The 16542-nt window shown below is 35.8% G+C and overlaps 1 protein-coding gene across 1 annotated transcript in view; it reads left to right on the top strand.

The window, feature by feature from the left end:
- Nucleotides 1-16542, top strand: part of SLC5A8 (solute carrier family 5 member 8) — a 46973-nt gene that overhangs the window by 14538 nt on the left and 15893 nt on the right. Inside the window, exons 4-6 of the mRNA XM_074324926.1 lie at nucleotides 12620-12708; nucleotides 13850-13962; nucleotides 16367-16434. Coding sequence (XP_074181027.1) covers nucleotides 12620-12708; nucleotides 13850-13962; nucleotides 16367-16434 — 270 coding nt within the window. The remainder of the gene's footprint in view (nucleotides 1-12619; nucleotides 12709-13849; nucleotides 13963-16366; nucleotides 16435-16542) is intronic.

Genomic DNA, 16542 nt, shown 5'->3' with positions numbered 1-16542 from the left:
TGGTGATTTTAATGTACAAAGTTGAGAAACACTAATGTAATAGTTTTACATTAGCAATTCCATTATTTTTACTAATAATGTGATGCCAAAAACAGTTAAAATTCATTTCTTTGAAGTTCTCTTTTTCCCCTGGGTGTGTCCATAATTTTGTCTTTTTCAGAAAGCATGTAGTTGGAATCATACAGTGTGTAGCCTTTTTAGATTGGCTTCTTCTACTCAGTAATATGCATTTAAGGTTCCTGTGTGTTGTTTGATGTCTGAGTAGCTTATTTCTTTTTAGTGCTGAATAATATTCCCTTGTCTGGATATACCACAATTTATTTATCCACTTATTTGCCTCCTGAAGGACATCTTGTTGTTTCTAAGTTGTGGCAGTTATGAACAAAGCTGCTATAAACATCTGTGTGCAGACATTGCTGTAGTCATGGTTTTCGAGTCTTTTGGGTAAATACCAAGGAGCACAATTGCTGTTTGAATGGTAAGAGTAGAGTTTTGTTAGAAACCGTCAAACTCTCTTTCAAAGTGGCTGCTACCATTTTGCATTCTTACCAGCAAGGTACGAAAGAATTCTGTTGCTCCACATTCAACACCTGGTAGTGTTGGTGTTCTGGATTTTGGCTCTTCAAATAGGTGTGTAATGATACCTCATTTTTTAAAAATTTGCATTTTCCTGATCACATATGATGTGGAGTGTGCTTATTTGCCATCTATATATCTTCTTTGGTGAAATGTCTGTTAAAATCTTTGGCCTATTTTTGAATCAGGTCATTGTCTTATTGTTGAGTTTTAAGAGGTTTTTTTTTGTGTGTGTATAATTTGGATAACAGTCCTTTTTCAGATGTGTCTTTTGCAAAATTTTCTCCCAGTTATGGCTTGTCTTCTAATGTTCTTGATATTATCTTTTCATAGAGCATAGGTGTTTTAATTTTAATGATATCCTGCTGATCAATTACTTCTTCTCTGGATTATGTCTTTGGTATTGCATTTAAAAAGGTATCACCATGCCCAAGGTATCCTGCTTTTCTCCTATGTTATATTCTAGGAGTTTAATAGCTCACATTTAAGTCTATGAGCCATCTTGATTTAATTTTGGTGAAGAGCATAAGGTCTGTATCTAGATTTATTTATTTTTTCCTTGTGCATGTCCAGTTGTTCCAGAACCATTTGTTGAAGAAACTCTCTTTGCCCAATTATATTGCCTTTGCTCCTCTGCCAAAGATTAGTTGACTATATTTATGGGAACTATTCTGGGCTCTTTCTTCTTCATTGATCCACTTGTCTATTTTTGCACCAATAATCACACTGTCTTGGTTCTTGCAGCTTTTTAGTAATCTTGAAGTCAGGTAGAATCAGTTCTCCAACTTTGTTCTCTTTCAATAGCGTGTTGGCTATTCTGAGTCTTTTGCCTCTCCATAAAACTTCAGAATCAGTTTGTTGATTCTACATAGTTTGTCATTATGTACAAAATAACTTGCTGGTATTTTGATTGGGATTGCATTGACTCTATATATTAAATTGGAAGAAGTGACATCTTGACAATATTGAGTCTTTCTATCCATAAATAGGGAATAGCTCTCCATTTAATTAGCTCTTTTTTTCATTTTATTCATCTGAGTTTTACAGTTTTCCTCATATAGATCTTATATATACTGTTAAATTTATAGCTAAGTATTTCCTTTTAGGATTAATGTAAATAGTAATGTGTTTTTAATTTAACATTCCACAGTTCATTGTTGGTAAGTAGGAAAGCAATTGACTTTCGTATATTAACCTGTATCCTGCAACTTTCCTATAATTACTTATTTGTTTCAGGAGACATTTTGTTGGTTCTTTCAGCTTTTCTACATAGATGATCATGCCATCTGTGAACAATGAGAGTTTTACTTCTTTCTTCCCAATCTGTATACCGTTTGTTTCCTTTTTTTTTTTTTTTGCCTTATTATATTAGCAAGACCTTTCACTATGATGCTGAAAAGCAGCAGTAAGAGGGGACATCTTTGCCTTGTGTCCAGTCTTAGTGGGAAAGCTTCCATTTTCTCATCATGAATTATTATATTAGTTGTAGATTTTTTTGTAGCTAGTCTTTATCAAGTCAAATAGTGTTACTTAAAATTTCAAATAGTGTTACTCAAAATTTGAGACAAAGGTCATTTGCTAGCTTAAAAAAAAAAAAGATGAGCTGTTAATAATTTGCAATGTAATTATGTGGAGATAGTTCCTTCTCTAAAAAAAAAAAAAAAATGTGCCATTAAAATATATTTAGGAATCAACAGGTTTATTCTAATAGAGAGAATGTAAACTTTAAAGAAAGCTATAGAACAATCATATTCACTCCATAAAGAATGAAATTTTTATATATAGGATATAAAATCCTATAGGATACAGTATAAATATATATTCACCTATTTGGTTGTTTTTGCAATCATTTTTTCTCTAGCCCAATGGTTCTCAGTGGGGCACTTTTGCACCTCAGGGGATATTTAGAAATATCTAGATACATTGTTTGTTGTTACAGCTGGTGAGGAGGTGCTACTGGCACCTAGTGGATAGAATTCAGGGATGCTGCTAAACATCCTAGATGCACAGAGCAGCCCTCTCCTCCACAACAAAAAATGATTCTGAGTTTGAAAACCTAGTGGGTAAGGTTGCAATCTAGATTTTCCTGAAGTCACACACCCTGATTATGTTCCTTTAGGGAAATTGCCATGACTCTTCTATCTGATCTTTCTCATCCATAGGTGAGGAGTAAATATCAGTAACATACAAAATGTTATGATGTAGAATAATGACCATATATTTTCATAGCATTTTGAAAATATTAAGGACTACAGAATTGGGAGTCATTATGAAAACAACTCTTAAGAGAATTTTGTTTCCCAACATGATTTCCAACATTTACACATGTTAGAATGAAGGAAATATTAAGTATATGTATATGAAGATTTCCTAATATTGTTTTATTTACAAATACCCCTGAAAGTATAGTTTATTGTTAACAACTGAGTGCCTGTCTATGATGTAGATATACAGGACTGGATGGAGTTGAAATGGGGGAAGTGATTCTCTGTGTTGATTCTTGTAGGAAATTCTGAGTTTTTCCAATAACAATTGTTGATACAGAGTCAGCTGAGTGCATGACCATTTAGTTACTAAAAGTTCACAGTAAAATTTAGTCACAGTAAAATTTACTTTTACACTTACGTTGTTTGCCCATTGTTTATGAAAAAATTTTAGTGACTTAAACATTAAAATGGAAAACATGGTTGCATTTCTGATTTTTCAACTGGTTGATTAAACTCTCTATAACTGTCTTTGCAGTTGTCTGTTCTTGGGGGATAATGTCAAATTGAATATAATTAATTCTATCAGCTTTTACAAAAGGTTCTTTCCACTTTACCACAAAAAAACCCTCTTCCTACACACTACATATAGATTATACAATTGTAAGCAAATAAACATGCAAATTTTTGTCACTGAAGAATGTATTGTATTTTAAGTAATTAAGTAACTATATTTGAAAATGGAAACTAATATCTTTAATACTGGCAATTTCATAGTCATTATCATTTTGAATATACCCCTGCTCCCATTTTCTCTATTCTGTAACTCTTTAACTCCTGTTAGATAAGTGTTGCAACTTATTGTCCTGTCCTCCATGTCTCCTAATCTGGTTCATGACGTCCATCTTGTTATATGTGATGTATCCTGGACAATTACAGAGAAAAGTCACTTGAAATCTAAATAGAAGTAAAGTATAATGTAATTTTTAAGTAGAGAAATATAAAGAGATAGATAAAGCCTCCTATGCACACATTTAAGACAGCATAAGAAACATCATGTTTCAGTAAATAAGACATAAAAAGTACAGTGCAGTTTAAAATAGTGCCAGTTGAGATAGACAGAGAGAAAAAAGGAGCTAGGTGAAAGAGGTGGAGAGACAAGAGATAGGAGACAGATAAATACATAGATTTCTCTCCAGCTGATGCTGTGCACAGCATTTTTATATAATGCTGTGCTGGGTGGAATCCAATACACCCAGGCAAAGAAAAGTATTCAAAAAATGGTAGGACAGGAGATCCAAGATGGCAGAGTAGATAAACACTGTGCCTCAGTTCTTCTGTGAACACATTAAAATTACAACTAAATTATACAACAATCAACCTGGATAACCATCTGAAGTCTAGCCAAACAGGAATCTTATAACTAAAAATATAAAGAAGCCACATTGGGACTGGTAGGAAGGGTGGAGACGCCAAACAGGCCCCAAACCTCCCTCTGGAGGTTGAGAATCAGGAGGTATATCTCATCCACGGAGGTTCCCCCTGGAGGAACAAGGGACCCTGGGCTCCCACACCAGGCTCCCCAGTCCTGAGTACTGAAAAAGGAGTCCCCACAACATCTGGCAATGAAAAACAGTGGGGATTCCTACCATTGGGTGGGATGGAAGGCAGCAAGAAGCACAGACATCCTCTTAAAACGGCCCATGCACCGGGTTACTCAGTTCCAGGCACTCACCTTGAGCTCCAGTGGAGGAACGGTGACTCTGGGGGGCTTTGGAGACGTACTGGGGGCAGACTGAGGTGTGTGGCTGCAGGTGGAGGGCTGGACGACAGTCAGCATTTTCCCAGTGAGAGGTACTTCTCCCATGCAGCTGGCAGGCAGGCGCCATCTTTCCTATGTTGAGCCCGCCCCCACAGGCCAAATCTGAACCTGATTGGCCTGGTAAGCTCCACTGCTCCACCCTGCTGACTCAGCTGGGACCCCACCCCACCCAACTCACGCACAACTGGAGGCACTTTCTCCATGAGCAGCCAGCAAGATTATCATTTAAAATGGAAGGACAGATAAAGAGCTTCCCAGACAAGAAAAAGCTAAAGGAGTTCATCACCACCAAACCAGTATTGCAAGGAATGTTAGAGGGACTTCTTTATAAGACAAAAAAACAAAACAAAAACAAAAACAAAATTATGACTAATAAAATGGCAAGAGCTACATATCTAGCAACAATTACTTTCAATGTAAATGGATTAAACACTCTAATGAAAATACATAGGAAGGTTGAGTGGATAAGAAAACAAAACGTTTACATATGCTGCCAACAAGAGACTCACTTCAGATTGAATGACACACACAAACAGAAAGTAAAAAGATGGAAAAAGATATTTCATGGAAAAAAAAAAATCTGGAGTATCAATACTTATACCAGACAAAATAGACTTTAAAACAAAGGCTATGATAAGAGACAATGAAGGATCCAGTAATCCCACTTCAGGGTATTTATCTGAAGAAACTCAAAACGTTACTTCAAGGGGACCTGTGCATCCATATGTTTGTTGCATATTGTTTACAGTGGTCAGGATGTGGAGGCAGCCTAGGTGTCTGGTGATGGAAGAATGGATAAAGAGGAAGTAATACTGTATATACAATGGAATATTGCTCAGCCATGGAAGGGAATGGGTTCTTGCCATCTGCAGCAACATGAATGGACCTGGAAAGTGTTGTACTGAGTGGAGACTACATCAGACAAAGACAGATGCAATGTGATTTCGCTTATATGTGGAATCTAAGAAAAACATTAACAAACAAAACAGAAACAAACTCATAGATACAGAAAACATTTTGATACTTGCCAGATGGGAGAAGGGTTGGGGGTATGGGTGAAAGAAGAGGAAGGGATTAAGAAGTACAAATTGGTGGTTACAAAATAGTCATGCAGATGTAAAGTAAAGCATAGGGAATATAGTCAATAATATGGTAATAACTACATATAGTTCCAGGTGGGTACTAGACTAGTTAGGGGGATCACTTCTTAAATTATATAAATGCCTAACCACTATGCTGTACACCTGAAATTAATATAAAATAGTATTGAATATCAACTGTAATTGATACATTTAAAAGGAGGGGGGAGAGGAAGGGGAATAAGAGGTCCAAATTTCCAGGTATAAAACAAGTAAGTCATGAGGGTGTAATATACAGCATGGGGAATATAGTCAATAGCGTTGTGATAGCATAGTATGGTGTCAGGTGGTTGCTGGGCTTATCATGGTGATTGCTTCTTTAGGTATAGAAATGTTGAATAACTGTGGTGTACACCTGAAACTAATGTAATATTGTATGTTAGCTATATCTTTAAAAAAAGTCTTTAGAAAAAGGACAAGAAGGTAAAAGAAATTAGCACTGTTCAATGACAGCCTTGTACAGATTTCTTTGACTTCATTATATTCATATCATCTCTTCACTTTCTCAGCGCAGTGGGAAAAGTATCAGATGAGGACCTGTGGCTCAGAGAAAAGTGATATGAAGGCCAAGGTTGCAAGAAATTGTAGAGGGGCTCTTATAGTGGGCTGGATACTAGACAAACCCCGACACCAGTATTTATCCAACTGTATCCTGTTTCAAGCAATGTTCCATGACAAAAATAAATGCTATTATTTACAATAGCCAAGATATGGAAGCAACCTAAGTGCCCATTGATAAGACAACAGGATAAAGAAGATGTGGTACATATATACAATGGAATATTGCTCAGACATAAAAAAAGAATGAAATCTTGCCATTTGTGACACCATGGATGGATGGACCTAGAGGGTATTACGCTAAGTGAAATAAGTCAGACCGAGAAAGACAAATGCCATGTGATTTCACTTATATGTGGAATCTAAAAAAATAAAATGAACAAACAAAACAGAAACAAACTTACAGACACAGAGAACAAACTGATGGTTACCAGATAGGAGCAGGGTTGAGGTGTGGGTTAAAAAGGTGAAGAGTTTAATGAGTACAAATTGGCAGTTACATAATAGTCAAGGGGATGTAAAGTACAGCATAGGGAATATTGCCAGTAATACTGTAATAACTATGTATGATGTCAGATGATTACTAGATTTATTGGGGTGATCACTTCGTAATCAGGTATATAATGTCTAATCAGTGTGTTGTATACCTGAAACCAATATAATATTGTATGTCAACTGTAATTTAAAAAATTAAAAAAATTTTTTTGAAAAGAAAAAAAATTGTAGGAGTCAAGAAATACCTTGTTTCACATGCTGTTGGAAAGGCAAGGGGCTGACTCAAGGAGGCTGTCTATAGGGGCAGTAATCTAGCAGAGAAGAGGTATGTGAGGAGCTTCAGGGGAAAGTATAGTGGCGAGATGATTCATAAAATTTAAGCAATTACCTTCGCCCTCCCTGCTCCTTTGATTCCATTGACGCCTTGGCTCTTTTTCACATTCAAATAATCAGGTCTTTGATGTTTATAACTCATTAAAAGGATGCTTCAGCCACTACCAGAGAAAAGAGGGTTTTCTTGGCATTTGAGTGTCAAATAGGTTAATAAGGATAAAAATATCTTGGAAGGTGAGAGCTAGGTTCTCAGACCCCCTAGAGTAGAAATGGATTCCCAATGTTGGGAGGTTTCGAGGGAAGCAATAAGAGTTAACAGATCTGCGGGTCTTTGAGGAAGGGTCTCTGTATCCTACTCCATGTGCTGGGTCCTGGGATGGCCACAGGAAATCACCATAGATCTGTGAGATTTGAAAAACAACAAACCTGTGCCCCATTTCCTGACTGAGCTTCGAGCCCCAAGACCCCACTAAATACAGAGCTGAGTGATGTATCTGGGCAGGCCTATGGCCTTGGGGTGTTAGAGAGACTTTTCCATGAGCACAGAAGCACAAATTGTTGAATGAGGTGTCCAGGCAAATAGGAATTTAGCCTCACAGTTTCCTACAACCTAGTAGAGTAGAAGAACAGCATGAGGGTCAGGAGGGAAGGTATGGGAATCAGACTACGTTTAGACTGACAACCAAAGATCGTATGGTTTCTGAGCACAGCGTGAACATTATAATCTTGGACAATTTGAAAAAATGTAGGCTGGTGGGGGAGTGGTGATGGGAGGAAGAAATATTCTCTTTTGACAGCAGTAGCCAATCCTTAGCTAAAAATTGATTTCAACCTCTTAATGCTTTTCAGGATCTCTTTCTTAAACATAGACATCCGTGTTCACTGCCGTATTCTTAGACAGAGTCCGACCCAATAAATGTTTGTTGAATGAGTGAATCCATACAATTCCTGCCTCTTAGAGTTTTCATCTACCTCTCTGCTTGTATGTTGGTTTTTAAACGAGTGTCATAGGTTTGATTCTCTGGGAAGCAGAGTGTGAGATGGAGTTTGATGTTTATTAAGGAGTGCCTTTGGGATCAACACCTGTGGAAGGTGATGACAGAAGCAGGTTTGGCCCGGGGTGGAGATTGAGCTGTAATGCAGATCCAAGGACAGTCCCTCACGGAGACTGTGAAGTGAGAGGAGCCCTTCAGCGTTATCCCAAGTTGGGCCAAGATAGCCAGGCTTTCATATTGCTGCCTCAATTAGTCCCTGATGGCTGTCACAGGAAGGGGAATGGCTTTGAACCAGGCGATCCTCTTCGATGAGGCACTCGAGAAGGGATGGAGACAAAGGGGGATCTCAGCCGGGTGCTACAGTGTCCACTTCATTTCAGGGAATGTAAAACACTTGTCCAAGGTCACACACCTTGGATGGATATGAACTTGGTTTTGTCTGACTCCAGAGCCCATAATCTTAATATTTTTGTTCTACTGTACCTGTTGATGTAAGCTCACTCCTAAGTTGGTGAGAGTGGGAGATGGAGTTAGGAGGACTTATTCTCAGGTTTCTGGGCTAATACAAAGTGCAGGTCAAGGTGAACGACCTTTGTGTGGCACTGACCCAATCCTTTACGAAATGCCCAGTGCTGTGTTCAGCTAGGAACCTGAAGTGATGGTGCTTTGTATTGCACATTATGATTAACTGATGACTGCTACAGTTTGAAATTGCTACCCACCTACCTTTCCACCAGGATAATTGTCTCTAAACTATTATACAGTCAGATAAAAATGATTAAGTTCAGCTTGAAATGGAGAGTATATTAAAGTAATTCAAATTATGGCACATACTGACTAGATCAGTTTTCAGAGTGTTCCCCAACATATAGTGTCAACACCACCTGGGTACTTGTAGTGATTGAAATTCTCAGGCCCACCTGAGACCTTCTGAATCAGAAATGGTGGTGGGATTTTAATCATGTCCAGGGGATTTTAATGCATGCTAGAGGTAGTTTGAGAACCACACGGTTTTGAAAGCATCCTCTTTGATCCACAAATAAAACACCAAACCAAAGAATATTTTTTATAAAGCAAAACGTTAGGTAAGAGGAATTGGATCAAACACCAATCACCATATTGATTTTCATTTAAATAATTTATTCAACAATTCATAATTTCTTGCATTTCTTCTCGCACATCTACATTCATGGCCACCAAATTGGGGAAAGGCAACTCTACCATCTGAAACAGAGGCATATGGTTTGATGTTTTATTGGTAGATCATGAAGAATGCTTTTGAACCAGTTTTCCTACCAGCATTGGGCCAGATGACTCTAGTTGGTTTGCATTTATCTTTAAACACTGAACTCAGGTTTATCATAGTGAGAGCCTTGTAGAATGTGAGACCGACTGAAGGAAGGGAAATAGTGGGCTAAGTCTCCAGCACTATTTAGAAGATTCACATTCTCTTTGAGTTTTATGAGCACATAGAGTTGAATGTGTACAAGTTAAATGCCTGTATGATGGACTGTCCCTGGGTGGTTCTAGTTCTCTTTTTAACAATGTAAATAATTTATATGTTTTTCAGGAGGAAGAAAACAAAACATAGACCACAGATTTCTATTGACCAAAGAGGATGTTTTATCCAATTTTGACATTTTTAAGAAAGTAAGTTAGCTTTCTTTTTCCTCAAATTAGTAAGACTGCTTTTATCACCTAGATAGACTACTAGTTGGTCTTCAGACTTTTGAACTCTGATGGACGAGGAAGGTATTCGCCCTGTTTGATGATCTATTTTTGTTGTACATCTCTCCCTCCATAGACTACAAAGCTGATTTAGTGAAAGAAAAGCAGTAGTAACAATTATTTAGAAGTGCCTGAATGAATATATATTTTTTTGTAATCACCATGTTAACATTTTCTTTTAGAAGAAACACGTTTTAAGCTATAAGTCCCATCCGATAGAAGACGGTGGAACTGATAATCCTGCTTTCAACCACATTGAATTGAACTTCACAGATCAAAGTGGCAAGATCGATGGGACTCATTTGTGAAGCAGCTGTGATGCTAGATGATCTTACACAGTGTGCCAGTTTTATATGTTTTCTAAGACAATTGGATCAGGTTTAGATTTTTTTTGTTCTATCGTAAGTGTTTTGGGGGGTACTTTCGGGGGATACATTTTTGTTAAAGCCCTGACTTTCAAAGTCCTGATTTTTTTCACTTAACTGCACTCATTAATCAGTGCTACTCTGGAGTTAAGTATTTCCACATCAACATTTACTTCTGGTTTTTTACCATAAAGTTGTAGATGTGAAAGCTATGGAACTTATGACTGCATATGTGTTGAAAAGCTAATACGTACACGCATACTTGATGGTCAAAAGCATATTCTTAAATTCAGGCATTCTTAAAAATATTTTCCATGCCTTTGGTGCTAGCATGTAAATTTTGGGGTTTGTCAAAATCATAATGAATGTTAAATAGAGCTTTTCTCAGTACTACTACATACTCTAGTCTTAAGGAGCAATGAGGTGACAGGTCTGTTTTATGTATATCTTTGTTTCTCATCGACCCCTATCAGCCCAGGGCACATATTAGCCTTGGAACCAATTCTGGCTCAGGAAGGTGATAATCAAGAACTATCCTGTTTGGGACAGAGCATAGGCCCAATGATCAAGTTCTTGGTTCTGTGTGTCTATTCTTGTGCCTTTTGCTTGGTATCTAGAGTTCCTGGCCACTGGCTGCTTGTATTACTTTTCTCAGACTCTCGTTCTTATCTGCATTCCTTGTTTCTGACCCATCAACTTTGATTTTATTGTGCACGTTACCTTTGCTTACCTTTCTAATTTCCTGTTTATTGTCTTGGGCTTGCATATATATATCTTAAGACACCCCATTTGAATCATGCTAACCAATATCCTGGTTCACTAAGCCCCAGCCTATGAATTATAAACACCCATGAGCCTGATACTGACTAAATTACTTTCAACATGGGTACTCATGGATTTGATGATCCAAGAATGTTTACATGATTAGAGTTAGATGATGACATTGAATGCTATTAAGTTAAATTTTTGAATGTCAACTACTTTGCAATTAATTAAATTTAATGGTATATATACTTAGAAATCTTGAATTCTATATTCATCTAGTTAGAGATCTAAATTACATAGGCTAACACTACTATTTTTCTTTAATATATTGGAAATATTAAATATATGCTTTGTTTCATGTTTTAAAATTTCAAGTAGCAGTCTCAAAGTTTATTTTTTTTTTTTTAATTTTTATTTTGCTATGTTTCTAGCTAAGAGTTTGGTAAAGCTTTTAACAATAACTTTTTTTCCTACAGTACCCACATTAGATGTTTAGGATTTTTTTTAGCTTTATAATGTTTTAAAATAGTAATTTCAGAAAATTTAGGTACATTAAAATATTTTATTTTACTTATTTTCTGATATTTAGGTAAGCATGCTCTGTATATTTAGAGGTTGCCAATTGAAAACATTAAGCAATAAAAAATAGGGAGTAGCATTTATCTAAAGCAAAGAGATATATATGATATTTAAATTAACAATGTATTCATAGATTTCATATATGTATAGATGTTATTTTTTAATTAATATATTTATAAGCATACATCAAACTTTGTAAAGCTATAATTTTTTAATGAATAGGAAAATACAGTCTTATTTGTTTTATGTGAGTGTGATTTGAACTATTGTTATTTATTTAATAATTCTAAATGCACAAGTGTGTAGAATTCTTCAATTTTGAAAATCAAAATCAGGTTATTTAAATAATTTTTTTCTCTTATCTTACTGTGAAGAGGTTTTGCAATGTATTGTTAATGAGAGATATAGTACTTCCATTCTTGTCCATTTTCTTTTAACAAAGTATACCTTTGTGATAGTAGGAACTATTTATATTTTACTTTATATACGAGTGCCACATAGAATGCGTAAGAAATCCAAGTGATGTTATTAATTATTAAAAATTACTTACTTTATCTAAATCTTTGGGTAAAATCAAATAGAGGTAAAATGTTACTATATTATCATGTAAATTAAATAATCTAATGTTCTTAATTATTTTCAATCACAACAATCCTAACAGGAGGGAAAAGTTGTTCGATTTTTATTTTGCCACTGACAAATTGTATCACCTTGATTTTATCCTTAATCTCCTCTAATGATGGAACATAACACTAAACACTACCTACCTCACAGAAATAATGTGAGTGTAGAAGATCAGATAGCACTTTATTAACTCAAATAGTGTTACTTAAAATTTCAAATAGTGTTACTTAAAATTTCAAATAGTGTTACTCAAAATTTGAGACAAAGGTCATTTGCTAGCTTAAAAAAAAAAATAGGAGTTTAATTTTAGATATTTAGAAGTTTCAGTTATGTGGAATAGCTACCTGTCTTTATTGTGGAACACAAGGTAAATGAGGCATTATAAATTTTATTTGATCGCAAATAGCACTCAGGAGTAAATTTTGGAATTTTTTAGCTCATGCCGTATTTGGTACTGGACATTCTGCAAGATTATCCTGGACTTCCTGGACTTTTTGTGGCCTGTGCTTACAGTGGAACATTAAGGTATGTACTCTGACTCTAATAACATGGTTTCCTTGTTGAGATCTTTCTTTTGTTATTGGATATTTGGGGGGATAAAGCTGAATTCTAGACATGGGGCACAGATGCTCCAAAGGAGGCAACCTACTTGGGTATCCTCTCTGTTGGTCTAACTCTTGTCTCTATGGGTTAGCAGTCTGTTATCCCACTTTTAACTTGGTCCCTACTATCTAATAAACTGTCACCTCCCTGTAGAGTCACAATGATGATAATCAGTTGATGGTAGCATTCACTGAGGATCAAAAACGTGTGCTCATAGTCTTGGTTTTAAATATACATGTGGCTAAAGCATGGTCAAATGGAAAATTAGAATTAAAATCTCCTATTTACATGCTGAATAATATACACTGACCAAAGAATCTTGTTTTGTGTTTGAACTTATTCATTGCACTTTTCTTTCTGTGTTTGCTCCACAGAATTCTTAACATGTGCAGCATATGATAGTGAGGAACCAGGAAATTAGTATTACTGATATTTATGGCATATGTTAGTGAGGATTCATGGCAATCCTCTCTATGCACGAAGAAAAATATGTTTTGAAATCATGATATAATAATACTGCATAATATTGAAGCTGAATAATAATGAATGTCAACTATAATTTTATATACATGTATATATATATATATATATATATATATATATATATATATATATGGTCACAAGAAATGGAATACAGCATAAGGAAGACAGTAGAAATGTAATGGCTGTATGCAATGTCAGAGGGTAGTAGATTGGGGGAAGGAGGTTACCACTTTGTGAGGGGTATAAATGATAAACGTCTAACTATTACAGTATTTTGTACGCATGAAACTAATAAAATATATTTTTTAAATTCTACATAATCTATGTAGATTTTTTCCATAGACACTGAGTAGTAATTGCAAAATGGAAGCAACCTTAAATTATCCTTTTTCTCTATTAAGCCTATGCATGTTTCCTGAATCATACTTGGATAAGAGTTTCCCGGAAGATCACTAAAAATAATGAAGTAGAAATCTGGTTAAATTTCAGAATTAACAATTTGTTTTTTCCCTTTTTCCTTCCAACTTAAAGTATGATTAAAATTCAAATATTATAACAAAAATGTTACTTTCCCTTACAGCACAGTGTCCTCCAGTATTAATGCCTTAGCAGCAGTAACTCTGGAAGATCTAGTCAAACCTCACTTCAAATCACTTTCAGAAAAGTCTCTCTCTTGGATTTCCCAAGGACTGAGTAAGTTTCCATTTTCACAATTCCATTTTAGCTCTGGGAGATGATTTTTAGATATACCAGCAATTCTTTCCCATGGAAGACACAGGGGAAGAACCTCTGAGTGTAAATATATATACATATGTGTGCCTGTGACTTTGCCATCAAGATCTGGGAGACATGTCAAACAGTTAATTGTCAGGGACCACAAAGAACAATTTCTAGGTGTCTTACTTAGTTTTCCTTTCCTGCCTTCTTCTTAACCCAAATCTGTTAAAATTCTTAACCACAGAAAAAAATTCAATCGTTTTCAACTTTAGACCTCAATTTTAAGAAATATCCTTAGTTTGGAACCAAGAGCCACACTTTTTCTATAGTACCTGAGAAGGAGCTAGCTGTCAGTTTAAGGTAATAGCCTGTGTGTTATGAACTGAAGATAAAGAAACAGAGCATCATGATTTTTGACCTGACTTGATTGGTTGTTCTGTCTGCACACGTACGCTGTCCTGGAGATGGTCTATAAAATTGTGCAAGGAAAGCTCAACTTCTGTTCTTAGATTATAGAACATGATTAGGGGTTAAATATCAGCTTGAACAAAAGGTTTAAAGACCTCTCGTTCCCAAGTGTCCCAAATGTAATATCTGTCTCAAAGACATCTGCCTAATGTACTTCCTTCTTTATTTTGACATCTTGGGTATACATGTTTTGGAATGAACGACCAACAAAACTTTATGAGAGGGCTAACGGTTCTAAACCTCAGCAGAGTAACACTCATAGACTTTCAAAGAAATTGTAAAGGTACTCTGTTTTGAGCCATAATTCTGTATATAATTGTCATGACTATTGCCTGGAATAAGTACTCAATTTATTCCCGTATTCTTCAGTGTCCCCTAAATTTAAACAGCATTGCATCATTTTATCATGTACCCAGTTTTAATCCTCGAGCATAATTTCAGAATGATACAATATTTCCTGAAGAGTGTTTAGACTGGCTCATTGCGAGGTTATTGAAAGGGGGTGGTTTAGTGGAATGAATAGAAGCTTTTGAAACCAGTTAAACCCAATCTTGCTTCATCAGTGTACTACTCACTGTTAGGCTTGAGCAAACAACCCATTTGAGCCTCTGATTCTTTATATGGAAAATAGGAAAAAATAATAATTACCTTGCAGGGATACTATGCGGATTAGAGATAATGCATATAAAACAAGAGGCAGTAGCTGGTGCTCAAAGAATGATGCTGATGATGATTAATAGAGAGATTTATATTAAATTATTATCTCAAGATATTTACAGTAAGGATATCACAGAGAATAACACAGCAGATGCTTTGAATGTGTTTCCAATGGCTTTGAATATCAGAATCCACTATGAGGACAGTTCATGAGCTATCAAATGGAGAAGAATCAAATTAAATATGTTGGAAATATTATTTACTTTAGGATTCAGAGGCATAAAAAATTATTGCAATAAGAGCTCTTTGCAAAGAATTAATGTAAGATTTTCCATTTAGATGCAATAAGATTATTTACTTAATATACTTAACAAAGATGTGAGGGTTAGTGTAAGTAATATAGGAATAACATACTAATCTAATGAATGCACTAATTTTATTGACTGACTTGTGATTTTCGCTGAATGAAAGCCGTTAAAAATAAAATTGGTGTGTGTCAGGGGGAGTTTTCCTATCACTTAAACAATAAAACATGTACTTGGGGAAAATCTGGAAAATACTGAAAGCCAAAAGACCAAAAAAATATTAAAATAAAAAAGTCCCATAATCCGACCACCAGTGGTGGCTTGGGAATTTCTATAAACAACTTTGGGGGAAACAATTTAGTAGAAGCACTCGTCTTGAAGCTGCCTTTCTTTTCTAGTTTAACAGGAAAGGTTGGGTCTGTTGATGGAGATTATGAGAGGGCTAATGGTCCGAGACCATATCCTGGTGGGGATTGACACTTTCCAGGAGAAATGAACACTTACAGTCAGAAGACTCTAATTCCCCATGTTTATTACTCTCCTCCCCCACCAATGTTGTGCAGAGCAGAGCTGAATTGTGTCCTATTTTTCCCAAACGGAAAACAGAGACCTGAGCCTTCCTTTATAAAAAAAATGTTGATGGAGAATTAGATGAATAACAATAGTTCTTCGCATTAAAATCCTTAGAGTTAATTCTAGGGATTCTTATATAACCTGATGTTGTAATTAATCCTTGGACACAATATCAGGGTTTTCTTACCTCTTTACACGTTGCTGATCCTGTAGGAAAACACCCCTCCCCCTCCTCTTTTGCTGGCTCTGACGTACATGGTCATTCTTTACCACAGTCATGTTATTCACTTTGAATCCAAGGTGTGGTAGCTTATTCTATTGAGAATTCTAATCCTCTGGATCTAGACTTTACGCTGGCTTTTATGTCACCCATTTAGGTGTGCTGTTTGGAGTCCTGTGTATTGGAATGGCTGCACTGGCATCGCTAATGGGAGGTTTGTTACAGGTAAGAGTTGACCCTCAAAACTTTGAGTCATAATCACTAAATTCTTCTTTTCATGTTTAATGTTGATGTGACCATCTTTCCAGACTTCTCTTTATATATATCTACACA

Source organism: Rhinolophus sinicus, linkage group LG02 (genome assembly GCF_036562045.2).
Source record: "Rhinolophus sinicus isolate RSC01 linkage group LG02, ASM3656204v1, whole genome shotgun sequence".
In the NCBI taxonomy this organism is placed as follows: domain Eukaryota; kingdom Metazoa; phylum Chordata; class Mammalia; order Chiroptera; family Rhinolophidae; genus Rhinolophus; species Rhinolophus sinicus.
The sequence above is the reverse complement of the archived record's forward strand: the minus strand, read 5'-3'. Positions and strand labels throughout refer to the sequence as shown.